At 49.9% G+C, this 15,666-nt stretch overlaps 2 protein-coding genes across 3 annotated transcripts in view; one reads left to right on the top strand and one right to left on the bottom strand.

Annotated features, from left to right (window-relative positions):
- The window catches only part of LOC121669056 (mesothelin-like), a 17,867-nt gene extending 3,752 nt beyond the window's left edge, over positions 1-14,115 (top strand). Inside the window, exons 6-29 of one of the 2 annotated variants that reach the window (XM_042037530.1) lie at positions 250-334; positions 1,249-1,410; positions 1,600-1,802; positions 2,039-2,130; positions 2,664-2,794; positions 3,288-3,409; positions 3,807-3,969; positions 4,261-4,476; positions 4,707-4,877; positions 5,302-5,448; positions 5,580-5,629; positions 6,089-6,209; positions 6,667-6,752; positions 7,340-7,469; positions 7,553-7,743; positions 8,477-8,567; positions 8,995-9,106; positions 9,395-9,579; positions 9,941-10,087; positions 10,321-10,454; positions 11,130-11,257; positions 11,815-11,909; positions 12,985-13,174; positions 13,614-14,115. In XM_042037530.1, coding sequence (XP_041893464.1) covers positions 250-334; positions 1,249-1,410; positions 1,600-1,802; positions 2,039-2,130; positions 2,664-2,794; positions 3,288-3,409; positions 3,807-3,969; positions 4,261-4,476; positions 4,707-4,877; positions 5,302-5,448; positions 5,580-5,629; positions 6,089-6,209; positions 6,667-6,752; positions 7,340-7,469; positions 7,553-7,743; positions 8,477-8,567; positions 8,995-9,106; positions 9,395-9,579; positions 9,941-10,087; positions 10,321-10,454; positions 11,130-11,257; positions 11,815-11,909; positions 12,985-13,174; positions 13,614-13,705 — 3,244 coding nt within the window. In that variant the 3' untranslated portion in view covers positions 13,706-14,115. Of the gene's footprint in view, positions 1-249; positions 335-1,248; positions 1,411-1,599; positions 1,803-2,038; positions 2,131-2,663; positions 2,795-3,287; positions 3,410-3,806; positions 3,970-4,260; positions 4,477-4,706; positions 4,878-5,301; positions 5,449-5,579; positions 5,630-6,088; positions 6,210-6,666; positions 6,753-7,339; positions 7,470-7,552; positions 7,744-8,476; positions 8,568-8,994; positions 9,107-9,394; positions 9,580-9,940; positions 10,088-10,320; positions 10,455-11,129; positions 11,258-11,814; positions 11,910-12,984; positions 13,175-13,610 lie in introns of both variants that reach the window. The other variant, XM_042037529.1, reaches the window with a different exon arrangement.
- Positions 14,116-15,102: 987 nt separating this feature from the next.
- Positions 15,103-15,666, bottom strand: part of LOC121669102 (mesothelin-like protein) — a 6,507-nt gene continuing 5,943 nt past the window's right edge. Inside the window, exons 16-17 of the mRNA XM_042037590.1 lie at positions 15,350-15,551; positions 15,103-15,185 (exon numbers count right to left, since the gene is read on the bottom strand). Coding sequence (XP_041893524.1) covers positions 15,103-15,185; positions 15,350-15,551 — 285 coding nt within the window. The remainder of the gene's footprint in view (positions 15,186-15,349; positions 15,552-15,666) is intronic.

The following is a 15,666-nucleotide window of genomic DNA, read 5'->3' as shown; positions in this document are numbered from 1 at the left end:
CCCACCCAGCCCTGTCCCAGCTCCCCACCAGTTCTCCCACCCAGCCCTGTCCCAGCTCCCCACCAGTTCTGCCACCCAGCCCTGTCCTAGCTCCCCATCACTTCTGCTTCCACCCAGTCCTGCCCCAGCTCCCCACCAGTTCTATCCCCACCCAGTCCTGCCCCAGCTCCCCATCCAGTTTCCCCCATTCCCAGCCCATCCTGCCCCAGCTGCTGCAGCTTTCCCAGTGCTGTCCTTGCTTTCTCCCAGTGCCAGCCAGGAGCAGTTCCTGGAGGTGGCCCGAGGCCAAACGTCCCCGTGCAGCCTCACTTTTGGCCAATTCGCCTGTGCACAGGTAAGGAAAATCCCCTGCTTCCCGTGGCACTGGGATTTGTTTTCCTTGGGAATTCTGTCACTTCTGGCTTAAAAACAGCCCCAGTGGTGGCTGTGGGTGGAACAGTCTGGGTTTTTATCCACCCCCAACCCCGAGGTGTGGCAGTGCCACCCCTTATGGGACACCTGCTCTGTGCCATGGGGCTCAGGAGTGGCCAAAACACCACGGAGAGCTTTTGGAAGTGGGGATTCCCTTCTCCAAACCACCCAAGCGAGAAGGAAGGTGGGAAAAAGGAACTTTCCAAATCAAATTGGCTCTTAAAAATTGACATCACAGCTTTGGAACAAGTCTCTGCAGGAGAGTCACCCTGGGCCACTGGGATAAAGCACAATTAAAAGGGGTAAAAACACAATTAGAAGTGGTTGCAGTCTGGAAAACGCCACCTAGAATATTCCTGGTTTACTTTCTTTCCTGCTTTTGTCCTTGTCTCTTAAGTTGCTGCCGGTAATCGCAATTAAATTGACAGCAACTTGTGTTTTTCAGTAAATATTTCTAACAAAAAGATGGCATTTCTGTAAATATTTGTCAGTGGGGGATTTTTGGGGGGGGAGCGGGATTTTGTGGAGTTTGGGATTTTTTGGTGTTTGTTTTCTTCTTGGTTTTGTTTTTGTCTTCTACTGTTTGTAAACTGTTTCCCTGAAAAATGTTTGGGGATTAGAGAGTTCTCATGGAAGTTTCTACTTAGATCAAATGGCAATTTTGGGGGGGAGGTTTTTGGATAAAGCTTTTAAAACCTGTGCCAGTGTTTTACCCCCCTCAAGGGAGGAATCCCTTCCCCAATGCCCAGGCATGGGTGAGCCCCCTGAAGGTGATTTCACCTCTAAACATGACCCATCCTTTATCACCTTCATTTGCATTTCCCTTTTCTTTCCCAGGGAGCTTGGCTCCAGGACCTTCAGGATGATTTCCTCATATCCTTATATTCCTGCCTGGCCTCTAAACCTGCCACAGCCGTCGATCCAGAATATTCCATTCTGTTCTTTTCCAAATATAATGCCAAGAAGCTTTTGGCCTCCCTGACCATGTTCAGCCAGCGGGTGAGTATTCCCAAATCCAACTGTTTGTTCTCCAGGACAAGGCTTTATTTCAAATCCCCTGATTTTTTTACCTTATTTTGGAAAGAGCCAACGATTTCTGTTCCTAGCATTCAGATTTGCTTGGATTTATGTTGATGTCTGGTTAGAATTCCCTGGAATTCAGGGGTTTCTTCACCTCTCCTGCTCCAGTTTTCCCACGTGCCCCTTTCCTTCGAGTGGAGCCTGATCCTCATGAATGGCCTGTGGGAAAGGATGCTGCGAGTGCCTGGCATTGAGAGTCCCCCAGTGCTGGCCCAGTGGGTCCATGAGGGACTTGAGCCATTCCTGGTGGAGCCCAAGGTCTTTGGCTGCCTCCGTGCCAAGGATGTGTCCTGTGAGGAATTCCAGCTGGTGTAAGTGAGGAATGTCCCCTCCTTGGATGTCTTAAATCCCTGGATTTCTGGCTCAGTTTTCCTGCTGAAGGCTGTGGATGGACCATTTCCAGCAGCATCCTGGGATATCCTGGGGGCTCCTGTGAGGGAAAATCACATTGGAAAAGGATGGGATTGAGAATATCAGTGGGTTTTGTGAGAACCCAACCCTGACCTCAGCAACATTTGAGGTGTTTGCCTTCCTTGTCCGTGTGCAGAGTCGCTGCCCTGGATGGAATCTATTCCCAGCTTCCTGTGGAGGAGCAGAGGAATCTTTACACTGGGATCAAGCACTTCCTCATCCAGGATGGTAAATGATCTGATTTCCTTGGGATCTGTCACAGGGCTGAGGTTTCACAGGGTTTTTGTGAATCTCCAATAGAAACAGGCTGGGAATATTGGTAATTAGTGGATTCAGGAATCGTGTCCCTGCCTGAAGGCCTTATTAGCATAAGATTTTTACAAATCAACACAGTCAGGGCTATGCTGATTTAAATTCACTGCATTTCCTGCTTTTGCTGGGAAAAGGAGGTGCAGGGTTTGGTTCTGAGGGTTGAATCTGGCTCAGAAAGGGACCCAGGCAGGAGCTTCCATGCACTGATTGAACGTCCTGCAAAAAGCTTCTGGTGGATTTGGAGGGAGGAAGAAAGAGGCTGGGGATGAAATATTTGGGGGGCTGGGATTCTTTCCCGAGGTGTTTGTCCTGTCCCATGGTGTGAACACGTGGATTTGAGCGGAAGGTGTGACCAGGGAGCTCTCCAAGTTCCCTGATGGACTGAAGCCTCTTCCACCCCCAGAATGACCCAGGCTATAGTTTGATGGTGTCTCTTTTTCTACCTGCAGAATCCAGCCAGAAATGCTACAGTGAGGCCATTCCTGGTCTGAATTCCACTGCCTGGTTTCGGAATTATCTTGGATCCTTTCTGGAGCACGCCACCATGGAGGACCTGCAGCTTTTTGGGGATGAGCCAACGGTAAGTGCAGCCTTCTGGGATGGAGACCCTGGGAGGTCACAATCCTGCCCTGAGCAAAATCAGAATCCCAGAATGGTTGGGTTGGAAGGATTTAAAACTCATCCATCCCATTCCACCCCCTGCCATGGGCAGGGACACCTCCCACTGTCCCAGGGCGCTCCAAACCCCATCCAACCTGGCCCTGAAATTCCTGGAATGCTGCCAGCAGGAATATTTCTCCTGTTAATTTGAGGTGAACATTCACTGCAATTATTTTCCCCCATCACGTGATGAGGGACTTGCACAGGAGTTGGTTTCACAAAGGGAATCCTGCAGGGAGCAAACTGGAGTCAGTAAGAGGAACAACCCCAAACCTGATCAAGATCCCAGTGTTTACTTGAAAACAAATAAAAACCTCAGCACAACTTTAAACCCAGGTGAAAAACCCATGTCACTGTCAGGATTGAAGGATCCATCTGAATTATTTTCCCTTTTTGTTTTTCTTCACCCTCAGCTTCAAAAATTTGCCAGGGATCCGGTGGATGTGGAGATGGTCAGGAACCTCACCTTGCTCCGGGACACTGCTCGGTACTACACCTTCCTCCTGACCTCTGCTCCTGGTTTTCCACTGTCAAGGTATGGATCTGACGGGATCTGATTTCCTGGGATGGCTCAGCATGGGACTGTGACACAGCAAGAGTCTGAGTGGGGATTTCATTTAAACCTCTTGAAAGGTTCCATTAATTTTCTAATTAAGGGTTTCATTTTCAAAGAATCCCACGGCCCTTGGTCTTGAGGAGGGCTAGATCCCAAGTTCTGTTTCCTGGGAGATGATTTCCCTGCAGTGCCAGCTCCAGCTGATGGCCAGCAGCACACCCAGAGTTTTTCAGCTCTCTGAGCTGGAGCACTGGCATCATCTGAGATGAAAGGAGTCAGGGGAAACGTGCCTGGAAAAGAGCACCCTCTGGAAAAGGGGGAAAGGTCTGATGGAGCCACTCTCTCACTGGCAGCCTCTCCTTTCCTCTCCCTGCAGCCTCCCAGACAGATTTATTTGCTCCCTGAGCCCCTCGGCAGTGAGGAACCTGAGCAGGGAGGAGGCTTTGGGTGTGGCCCAGAGGCTCGGGAAGAGCTGCCCATGGACCAAGGGAATGCCTGGAAAGAGAGCTCCCTCCTCCCTGGCAGCGCAGGAACTGCAGGTGAGCCCCTGGGAATTCACTCACCCGCGCAAAACCTGGCGGGGCTGAGGCCCAGCTCGTGTGTCCCCTCCTGTCACACTCCTCTAGGTCATCTCGTGTCTTTATTGTGGTGTCTGGCTGGGTTTTCATCACCTCACAATTCTCAGTGCTGGAAATGGTCCATCCACAGGCTTCAGCGTGAAAACCTGAGGCAGAAATCCAGGGATTTAAGAGACCTCCAGAGGCTGTGGGATCCAATATCTCCCGTCCTTGCTCCCCTGACTCTGTTCTGTCTCTGTGGGGCCTTTGCAGGTCGCATCTTTCCTGGTGAGGAACTTGGAGGATTTCTCTCCAGCAGTCCTGGGAACCTTGGGCCAGGCTGCCCTGGGGCTCTCTGTGTCCAGCATCCAGAACAGCATCCCTGAGGAGTACCTGGAAGCAGCTCTTCCTGCCCTGGGAAGTGTCCGTGGCTGGAAGGCTGAGCAGTCCAGGGCTATTGTCAACAAACTGCTCGGCTCTGGCTACCAGGTACAGAGACCCACAAATCCAGGAGGAATTTCCTCATGGGAAGGGTGGTCAGGCACTGGAAAGAGCTGCCCAGGGAGGTTTGGGATCCCCATCCCTGGAGGTGTCCAAGGAATGTCTGGATGTGGCACTCAGTGCTCTGGGCTGGGGATAAGGTGGGGATCAGGCACCGCTTGGACTTGAGGATCTCAAAGGTCTTTTCCAGCCTAAATTATTCTGGGATTCCCTTGCAGATCCTGGATGGACAGAGCCTGGCACAGCTGGGGAGTTTGGTGGGTGGCCTCAACAGCAGCACGCTCTGGAGCCTGCCCCCAAAAGTTGTCCTGGAGGCCCTCCAGCTGCCTGGCTTTACCCAGCACATGGACCTGCTGCCCTCTGCTCTGAAAAGGACCCTGGTGGAAAAGGTGACCTCGTTTTTCCTCTTCAGACCTCACAAAGGAGCAGGACTGGGGGCACTGGTTGCCTGGGGCCAGGTGTGACACAGCTGCACATCCAGACAGCATTAGCTGTGGGAATTGTCATGGCCAGCCAGGGTGGCAGCAGGACAAGTGACTCAAGTCCTGTCACCAGGCCTGTGTCGATGTCCTTGGCCTGCTCAGCCTCTTGGGGACATGGGCAGGAATGATTTGTTTTACGGGGTGGTCCCAGAAACTACTTCCCAGTAAATGTTCCCAGGGAAAGAATATAAATGGAGCAGAATCAGTTCAAGGTTGGACTTGATCCTGGAGGCCTTTTCCTGCCTAAACAGTTCTCTGGTTCTGATATTGCCATGATTTGGACTAAAACTGTGTGAGATTTCCATGGTTTGTTCTGTTGGGTGTTTTAAAGGTTTCCTCCAGTGTTGGCCACCCCGCTGAGCTGGTTAAACTCATTCCCAGTGCTCTGGCCAGCTATATTCCAAAATCCCTGCTTGTTTTTGGGGAAGAGAAGCCAAATGTGCAGGACCTCAACAATAAACCGTGGACCAGAGAGCAGGTAATGGGGGTGGTATCCTCCTTCCCCTCCCTGCCAGCCCTGGCCTCTGTGGGGCCATGGATTCCACAAATCCACCTGGGAATGGAGCTGTTTCTCCTGGAAAACCACTGACCTCTGCCTTTGCTTCCCAGGCTGCCATGTTTTTCAGTGATGTGGTAAAGGCAGAGCCTGACTTCAGCAGGTAGAGATGTTCCTCTTCTCCTTCCATTTTCTGTGTGTTTTCCTGGCAATTCCCATGTTTCCTGTGGTGCATATGGCACATCCACCCTGTTGAATCCATAGAAACAGATGGGAAATAAAATGTGAACCCAAACACAGACATGGAACACTGAGATTTACCAGGGCTCAGCTGTAAAATACACCCAGAGGCCACATTTTCTTTCTAAAATGATGCTTCTGGCTCAGGCTGCACCTGGAATCTTGCTCCAGATTGCCTCGGGAAGGCATTTCCAATCAGGGAATATGCCAGCCTTCCACAGGACAGTACCAGGGATTCTTTTAGAGGGGCTAATGTATCTTTTGATATATTTGAGATGAAAATGATTAAAACCATGATTTATATGTGGAAAAACAGTGTCCTGCTCTGAATACACCTTCCTGAAGGCCTTTCCCTTCTGATTTTCCTTCTGGAAATCTCCAGGCTTTCCCAGTCTGTCCTCCAAGGCTTCACCTGTGCAGCTGCCAGTGCTGTGGGAGCAGAAAGGTTTCAGGAGCTGGCCAAAGTCATGAGGAAGAAGAATGTCAGGCTGGGACAGGACCAGGTAGTTCCAACATTCCCAAGTGTTTGATGTTGTCCTGAAGGTTCCAAAGGGGATTGTTCAGCCAGAACAACACTTGGAGTTAAGGGGCTGGAACAGGGATGTGTCAGGGGGGTTAGGATGGGTTTTAGGGAAAGGCTCTTCCCCCAGAGGGTGGCACAGGCACAGCAGGGGTTGTTGGGGTGTCTGGGCAGGGCAGAAACTGCACTGGAGGATCCCTGTGGGTTCATTCCTGTGAACAAATGTCCTGGGTGTCCCTCCCACAGTTCTGAATTTCCCCAAAGAGAGGAGAAGTCCAAACCCACTTTGGTTCTCAGGGAACCAAACCCTCCAATTTTCATCTCTTTTCACCTTTTTTCTTTCCTTTCTTTCTTTGGAGCAGAGTAAGATCTTTATTTTATCTTTTTCTTCTGTTTCATGGTGGTTTCTCACCTTGATGCAACCTCTGGTGTCCTTCCAGCTGAGCTGCTTACTGAAGATGGTGACACTGCATGGGATTCCCAAGGATTTGGACAGTTACCCTAAAGACCTGTTGCTGTTTTTAAGGTAACTGTGCTGTGCTTTTCATGGTGTTGCCTTAGTACTTTGTGGGAAAAGCAGGATTAATTTATAACCAGGCTGGTAATGTGAAGTTTGATTTGTATTTCAGAGTTATTTAGGCCTCTTTCTGGGCAATAAAAAATGGGATTGCAGAAAGCTGAAGGAGGGTAGATTTATATGAGATATTGGGAAGAAATCCTTCCCTGTGAGAGTGAGGAGGCCCTGGCCCAGATTTCCCTGAGAAGCTGTGGCTGCCGCATCCCTGGAAGTGTCCAAGGCCAAGTTTTAGCATTCCCAGGCCTCTGAATGTGCTTTTCTCTTACAACATCAAAGAAAACAGGGAATAAAGTGGATTTCCTTGTTCCACCGCTTTCCCACTGTGGTTCTGTATCAAAACCCTGAAGAGTTTTAGGCTGCGTCTCACAACAGTTTCCTTAAGGTGAGAATTGATTTTTAAAGAATGTCGACTAGAAGAGGACTAGGGAAGAACAACCCCTGGAGTTCAGTGTGCAGGTGTGGAAGATGTTTTATCGGACACTCTGTGTTGAGCTTGCTCTCATTCCCTAGAATTCATGGAGCATTTATCTTTCCAGCCCCTCGGACTATGCAGCCACAGGGAGCTGCAGCCAGTTCTTTATCAATGTTGGGAAGGCAAACGTGGATGTTCTGCCCAGAGAGGCCCCTCGGAGGCAGCAGCTGCTCCTGGAGGCTCTGGCGTGTCTGGTACGTGGGGAGGGACAGGGACCCTGCAGGGGCTGGGATCCAGGGATGCTCCATCCCGGTTAATGCCTCTGCCTTCATTTCAGAAAATCCCTGGCACACAAATCAATGAGGAAAATGCCGAGATTCTGGGACGGCTGGTCTGTGACCTGGGTGGGGAATACATCAGGAGTTCTGGTGGGAGTTTGCTGAAGGATTTGAGCCAGTGTGGATCTTTCCTGCCTGACCAAGAAGAGGCAATCAGGGATGTCATCAGCAGTGGCAACACCACCTTTGGGTATGGGTTTTTCTCCTGAACATCACCAAACTGTTTTCTTAATCAAACCCATTGTCCTACTAAGACCTGAGTGAACTCCAGCTAACCACCTTGATCAAAACCCCAAAAATTTATTGCTTTTGAGCTTTCCATTGGGTCTTTTATGTTGTTTTAGTTGAAATTATTTCAGCTGAAAGGCCTGGGTGAAATTCTCCTGAAAAATAAGTTGTCTCTCTTGCTCTAGTTACAAAAGCTTTTCTTCTGTTTATTTTTCCATTAATCAAACTTCTCTGGCTGACCTGGTGATCACAGGTGAGTTCAAGCTGTTTGTCAGGCACAGACTTTGAGGAAACATTCTGCCTCTACCTGTCCAGTGACAGATGTTTGATAAATCCCTGATTCTAACACAGACGGAAGCAAAATATTTTCCTTCCTGTAACAGTTGCCCCGTGATCTTGGCACTGAATTGAGCCATAGTGAGCAACAGAAATTCTTTGGGTTCCATGCTTAAGAAAAGAATGTATTTGTTTAAGGCCATTTTCCCACCCAGCTGCCCTGATTCACGTCCCTGAGAACTTCTGCTCTGCTGCAATGAAGTTTTGGGCAGCAGGAAGTGATGCAGGTGTTTTAGGATTTAATCCCTGTGTTTTCTTAATGTCAAATGTTACGAGGACATAATCCTGGGGTGTTTTAAGGTGTTTATTTTGGTTTTGCTCTTCCTTGAGAGCTGATCCCTGCTCATTTTTGTCTGCAGGCCTCCTGCAGCGTGGTCAGCCTTCACCCTGAGTGAGCTCAGCGGGCTGATCCCTGTGCTGGGTCACAGCATCCTGCAGCAGATTCCCAAGGTGAGTTCTTTAGACAGGGCTGGGGAGTTTGGGAAGCACTCCTGGGGCCTGGAGTTTGGGTGAAATATGCTGGGGGTTGCTGAGCCAGTCTGCTTTCAGCAGTTTCTCCTTTTAAAAGAAGTCTGGTGCCAAAGGGATGATGGTTTGTGAGAAGTGAGGGTTCCTCGGGCTGACAACCTGGAACTGCAAATCCAGGTCACTGTCATCCCCTTCCTGTCACTGTGAGGAGAGCAGGAATAACTCTCAGTGCTTTGTGAAGAGCTACAGTCACTGACAGGTTGGGGGATAGGGAGAGTTGGAACATTTCAGCAATTGCTTTTGGCTCAGTAAGGCCAGATCTCCGGGCTCAGAGCCTGGAGTAGCAGGGGTTGTGCTGGAGGCACATCCAGGATTCCCAAATCCCCCTGATGATCCCTTTTCCTTGCAGAATGCTTTGACCACTTGGCTGAGAAACTTTGCCTGGGATTCCCCTCTGTCCAGGGCAGAGCTGGGCACCGTTGTTGGGGAGCTGCTGCCTCGCCGGCACAAGCGAGCGGATGGTAGGGGAGCTCCCTCTGATCCAGAGGCATTCCCACTGGGATCAGAGGTCACCTGGAGCCCGTGGCTTGTCAAGCCTTGGCAGGGGCTGCCCAGGGAGGTTTGGAGTCCCCATCCCTGGAGGTGTCCAAGGAACTCCTGGACGTGGCACTCAGTGCTCTGTGCTGGTGACAAAGTGTGGATCTGGCACAGATCAATCTTGGAGGTTTTTCCAACCAAAATGATTCTGAGGTTCAAAGCTTGGAGTGAAAGGATTTAATTTAACCCTGAGTTTGCCATGGCTTCACCAGGTTGCCCACCTGACAAAGAGATAACTGAGGCAGTTCTGAACAATGACCTGATGCCCGCCTTCTACAGCCCCGAGGAGCTGCACGCCTGCCTCCGGAATGTCTCCCTGGAAAATCACCTGTCCCAGCTCCCCACCTACCCCTTCAGCATCCCACAGCTGGCTGTGCTGAAGGAATACCTGGATGAGGTAATACCAGCCCTAAAATGTCAAATTACCACTGATGGGATTGCTCAGGACCTCGTGAATTTGGGATCTCCAAGGATGTGACTCCACTGTCTCTTGGTTCCTCTCCCAGGGTTTGGCCAGCTTTACTGGGAAAATATTTATTTCTTATTTCTAGATCTAATCTGAGTTTTCCTCGCCTGTTTCCCCTCAGCCTTTCACTGGGCACCTCTGAGAGGAATGTGGCTCCATCCTCCCTCCAATCTCCCATTAGAGAGTTTGAAAACAGCACTAAAATCATCATTTCCCCTTTCCCTCAGAGTAAACCCCAGCTCCCTCAGCCCCACTGCCCCACTCTGTACCCATAACAGCAGTGTCTCCACAGATGTATCCCAATGGTTATCCTGAAAGCCTGCTCTCCAACCTGAGCCCTTTCCTTCCCCTCATCACCCCGGAGGAAATCTCCACCTGGAAGATCAGCTCAGCTGACACGTTGGCTGCCTTCCTGAAAAATGAGCCCTCGGATTCCCTGGTAGGGGCTTGGCTTTGCTTTCCTGGTTTGGGGGCTGGTTTAGGATTAACTGAGTGGGCTCTGAGGTGGTTGAAGCATCTTTGGTGCCACAATGTCATCGCCCATCCTCGAGGCCCAAACGAATGATTTGAAGTTACTCCATTTTATTTTTGTAATTATTGCACGTGTTTCTTTTGGGGATGAAGCCACATGTTCTGATTCAATTAAATTCATCACATTAATTGTGTTTCCAGGCCTCAGCAGCAATTAAACGCTACGTGGGGCTGGGCAATGCCTTGAATGCCACGGCCCTGAACGCCATCGGCAAGAGATACGTGTGCCTGCTGAACGCCACTGAGCTGAAGGCCATCGACCCCCCCAGCCTCAAGTGAGTCAAAAACTGGGGTGTCCTTGGCTTCTTCCAAAAGCCCTTTCCCATCTACAAGTGCTTTTTCCTTTTTTCTGCTCTCAGGGAAAGGAAATTTAAGAAGCATCTCAGAACCTGCTCTGTGTCGGGGTTTAACACCTGCTGGTGCCCATCCTGCTGATCTCCGTCCTGCCAGGCAGGGCTCAGATTTCCAATCAAACTCTATTTTAGCTCAGCTGGCAGCAGATCTGACTCTGTGCATGATTTCATCTGCAAAAGAGTTAATTACATTTAATTCCATAGAATTACTGAATGGTTAATGTTGGAAAAGGCCTCTCAGATCATCACTCAGGACCATGGTTGCCACTGAACCATGTCCTCAAGTGCCACATCCTCGTGGTTTTTAAGCATTTCCAGTTTAGATTCCTCTGAAAGACTGGTAAATGAAATTAATTAATTACAGCTTGGCAAGCACACAGATTTATTGGGCACCATCGGAGCCATCATCACTTGAAGGACAAATTCTCAGCAGGAAACTGAGCCATTCTTTTTCTTTTCAGCTTCTCCCTACATCTGGGAAGAAGGGATCACCTGTGCTGTGCAGAGAACCCCAGAGAAACACTCAGAATATGTGAAAATTGACCAGGCTGAAGATAATAAAAGCTTTTTTTACTCAAAATCTTTATTTTTCTGCAGGTTGGCATCTCTGGATCCTTCAGCCTGCTCACAGGAGACAAAGGACATCTTATATGAGAAAGCCAAAAAGGCTTTCTCTGACCAGCACCATTTACCTGCTTACTATCAGCTGATCTTACCTTACCTGGGTATGTAAAAAACCAGAATGTTATGGGGAAAGAGAACTCTTGGCCACAAGCCAAATATAACAAAACAATAATCATAATAATAAAACAAAATGATAATCATTAATAATCCATCTAAAATTTGGGAATTTTCAAAGCCAAGTTGTTAAAAGTTTGTCTTTCCAACCTGTCGATGGCATAAAATATTATTGAAGGATTCTGTGCCTGCTTTAAGTTGCTGAAATCAGTTTCCAGACCATCACAGGGAAAATCAAACTCAGGATTTATCTCACAGCCCTTTTCCATGTCACAAAACTGATTTTTTTTTTCCATGTTAAACCAAGAATTTTTCCAAATTCTTCTCACCACTCTTTCCACTGACATTGTCACAGATTTTTTATGCTCAACGAAATAACTCCCAATAAAAAAAGGAGGAGCATCCCTGTATTTTGCAATTGAACCTGACTGTGTTACCAGCCCCAGCCTAATGAATTGTGGAGAAATCCTCATTTTGTGCAGACACCCAGCACGGTTCCTTTGGGACCTTGATTTTCTTGACATTCTCCTTGCTTTGGTACCAGGGAGTGCTCCTGCTGCGGATCTCAAGGCTCTCAGCAAGGGCAACGTGAACATGAACGTGAGCACGTTTGTGACTTTGAGAAGAGAGTCTCTGATGGTGAGCTGGACCTTGGAATTCTTTAATTCCCTGCATTTTGTTATGTTGAGCGGTTGGGTTTGGTTGTATTGTCCACTGATGGAAATCAAGAGCAATTCCATCAAATCTAGAGCGATGTTAGACCAATGGAAAGTAGAGAAACAGCCTGAAATTCCTTAAAAAATATAATTTGGAGTCCTAGCTGGATGCAAAGCCGGTGGAATTTCTTCAGGGCAGTGTGGTAGCTGGTGTAGGGTCTGTAGCTCAGACCCAGGAAACCGTAACTGGTCCAGAGAGATGGTCCCGTGAGGAACCGTCTTCCCGGGGTCCGTGTAGTTCCCTCAGCCACCGGAGTGCCTTTGCAGAGAGGTTAACAGCTCTTTGGTGGTTCTCAGCTCATGATTTCAGCTCTTGCTCTGCTCCAGGCCAGACCAGGAGGAGAGAGATGGGAGGCTCGTTTAGCAGCTCTGCATGAGGCAGCTTTATTAGCCCGCACCCCACGAAGGGAGGCCAGGGACGAGCTCTCCAGTCCCACAGGGGCAGAGGGCTTGATCTTATAGGGGTACAGGGGTGGGTGTGAGAGGGTAAAAGCCAATGGGTTACAAAGGATCCAAGAGGATCACAAGTCTGTGTCCTCTCTCGCTGTAACTGAAGGGTGGCTGCCTTTTCCAAGGGGTGCTGTTGGGAGGTTGGGCAATCTCCTGATCTCAGCAGGCCTCCCTCCAGGACAGAGGCTGGGCATACCTCACAGGGCACGTCCTCATAGTGGCAGGAGCAGGAGCAGGGGACAGGCCCACGAGACTGCAGATCTCCAGACAAGGCAACAAATAATGTCACCAATCTGGGCAGAAATCCCAGTGATTTCTGAATGGGACTGCCAGTTGAGTGTAGGACATTTGGCATCAGAGGCCAACAGAAAGAGCCCTTGTGGAACCACCACATCCTGAGGGAAGCTTGTCCCAGTGAAACCGCTCATGGGAATTTGTCCTTGTTCTTCCCCCTTCTCCCAATGGAAACCCCATCATTTCCCTGGCCAGCGGGGTCATTTCCATCCCTGCCTTCCCAGCCCTAATCCCTGCTCTGTGATTCCTCCTAGAGCCTCACACCCTCGGAGGTTCAGGGCCTGCTGGGGATGAACCTCCCTGAGCTGGCCCAGTGGCAGTACAGGACTCCTGTCCGGGAATGGATCCAGGTGCAGAAGCAGTCGGATCTGGACAAACTCCACATCGGGCTCACAGGGGGCATGCAGGAGGGCTACATCAACATCATCACCCCCAAATTCCCAGGTATTTTTTTGGACCCCTCATGGTTGGGCTTTAAAGGTTTATTTTGGGGTTGCAGCAAGGAGTAAAGCTGGGGCGGCAAGTTCAGCTCTGCTGAGGAGCCTGAAGCCCTGAAGGGCAAATTCTGGGTTCAACATGAGGAGCAACCCTGGAATCCCACTGGGAGCAGCCTCACTGGCTGAATATCCCAAATGAGCGAGCACTTCCAGGCCTTCCTCCTCAGGCCTGTTGGATTTGGGCTTCGAGTCAGAATCACAGAGTGGTTTGGGTTGAAGGAAACTTGAAGATCCTCCAGTTCCAACCCCCAAACTCGGCTTGGTGTTTGCCATGGTTAGAAAGGCAGAGAGAATCCCTGGATGGGGCACAGAGGGATGTTTTCCCTCTGGAGAAGTGGTTCAGTCACTGATTTCTTTGCTCTAACCCCCTCTTTGTCCTCCAGCAGTGTCCTCAGCCCCTCTGGGGACCGTGGCCATGGCATTTCACCTCCTGCATGCCCTGCTCCTCAGTTTCCTCATGGTGTCCATCTTGTCTTGACCATCTCCTCCCATGAGGAACCAAGATGAGGGGGAACAGCCTGTGCCTTGCTCTGAGACCTGGGGTGAGACCTGGAGCTCCAGGCAGCTGGGATTAGCCCAGGACTCACTTTTAGGTACTTATGGCTTTCAAATCCCTTGATAAAAAAACCCCAGTTCTGTCTGAAGGGAAGATTCCAGACTCTTTGGAGCAGGATCTTTGCCTTTGGTACAGCCCAAGCCCAGTTCAACCCCAAACCACTGCTAAACCACATCTTACTGCTGGGTTTAAGGGTGAGTCCTGCAGGTTAAAAGTGACATTTCTCAGAGCCTGACCTCGTGACACTGCCAAGACCTCAGGGTGGGAGTGAAGTTTTCCAGCTTCTTGTAAATAAATCCTGGAACGAAGTAAAAATGCCAGAAGCAAATGGATGAATGTCTGCTCTTCCTTGAGGCTGCCCTCACCTTTCTTCTGCTGCAATCCCCCCAGATTAAGTGCTCAGAATCCCAGGATCTGCCTGTTACTTTTCTTTAGGGTTGGCTGCTCAACACTTGAGAGCTGAGGCCATTCTCAGATTCCTCATGTGGAGGGGAAAGGACTTTTGTACAAGGTTTTCCATATTTTTTTCCCACTCATTGGAAATATCTGTCCAAAAAAACTCCTCAGTGCAACCTGCATCCAGCTCCTTCCTTCCCCCTTTCCTCCAGGAGGAGAGTCTGGGAGGGAAAAAGGGATTTATTTATTTTATATCTCATCATTCTTCATTATCTGAGCTTTATAGAGAGGGAACAGATTTGTCCTTCACTGCAGACTTTGGATTTATGCTGGAAAAACTTCCCCATAAAGCACTAAACACTTCAAAAACCACGTTGGATTAGGAAAAAATAGTTGATTGATATTTTATTGTATAGCACTGAACAGTAATCAAGATAAATTATCTCCAGCTAATCATCCCGTGAGAGTCTGTGTGTGGTTTGAACAAACCTTGATACAAAAGCAGTTAATGAAAAAAGTTAAATAGGATTTTGGGGGTCTCTCAGCTGTGGGGCTGGGCCACCAGTGACTCAGATCCCTGAGTTGTCCCACTACTTAGCAGATCCCAGCGGGATGGGATAGACAGGAAATCCCTGGTGGAGCTGGGCTCAGTGTTCTTGCCTTGGCAGAGCAGTCAGTGTTGCTGGTGGTTGTACTACAGGGAGTAAATCGCTAGTAAGGACAAGTGTGGCTTCTTTGGGCTGGAAAAATCAGTCCTCCTTCACTGCCCAACCTCAAAAATAACAACCAAATGCTATGCTGGCATCAAATGGATGAATTCTCTTCCTTTCCTGGGTTTCTGCTTTCCAGCAGGGAATTTCCCAGTGCTGTTTCATTGGGATGGAGGGAGGGATGTGGTGGGTGGGTGGTGCGGAGGTGTGGGGTCAGAGCAGTCCCTGCAGCAGAATGTTCCCAATGGTGGCTGCCAGCAGGGGCACAAGGCAGGAGGAGAGCCTGGATCCTGATCCTGGAGAGAGAACACAGGGAGTGGGATTCTCCAGGTGCACAGCACACATAAGCTGGCAGAGCCACGTCCCCAGCACTGAATCCAGCCAGGAACAAGGGGGTCAGCCAACTTTGTCCTCACCATCATTCCCAAGCCTTTCCCAGCTCCAAACATTCCCACCTTACCAGGCTCAGGCTGCAGGTTGATGTGTCCATTGGATGTTGGTCGTGGTGACTCCGGAACACCTCCAGGTGTTGGTTTGGTGGTGGAAGAAGGGCTGGGAAATCCCGGAGGGGAGCTGGTCTGGCACGGCGGGGTGGTGGGCTTGGCCGTGGAGGAGCTGAGGCTTGTTTGGGTGGAGGTGGTGGAACTGGGAATGGGGGTGGGCTTGTGGGGAGAGGGGCTCGTGTGTGGGGCTGTGGTGGCAGCTGGGACAGAGGTGGAGTGAGGGACAGGGGTGGCAGTGGGAGCAGAGGAGGGGCTGGGGACAGGGGTGACAGTG

The sequence above is a fragment of the Corvus kubaryi genome, unplaced genomic scaffold (assembly GCF_017639235.1).
Source record: "Corvus kubaryi isolate FWS band 111438036 unplaced genomic scaffold, C.kubaryi_AGA036_p1.0 37387, whole genome shotgun sequence".
NCBI lineage: Eukaryota > Metazoa > Chordata > Aves > Passeriformes > Corvidae > Corvus > Corvus kubaryi.
The sequence above is the reverse complement of the archived record's forward strand: the minus strand, read 5'-3'. Positions and strand labels throughout refer to the sequence as shown.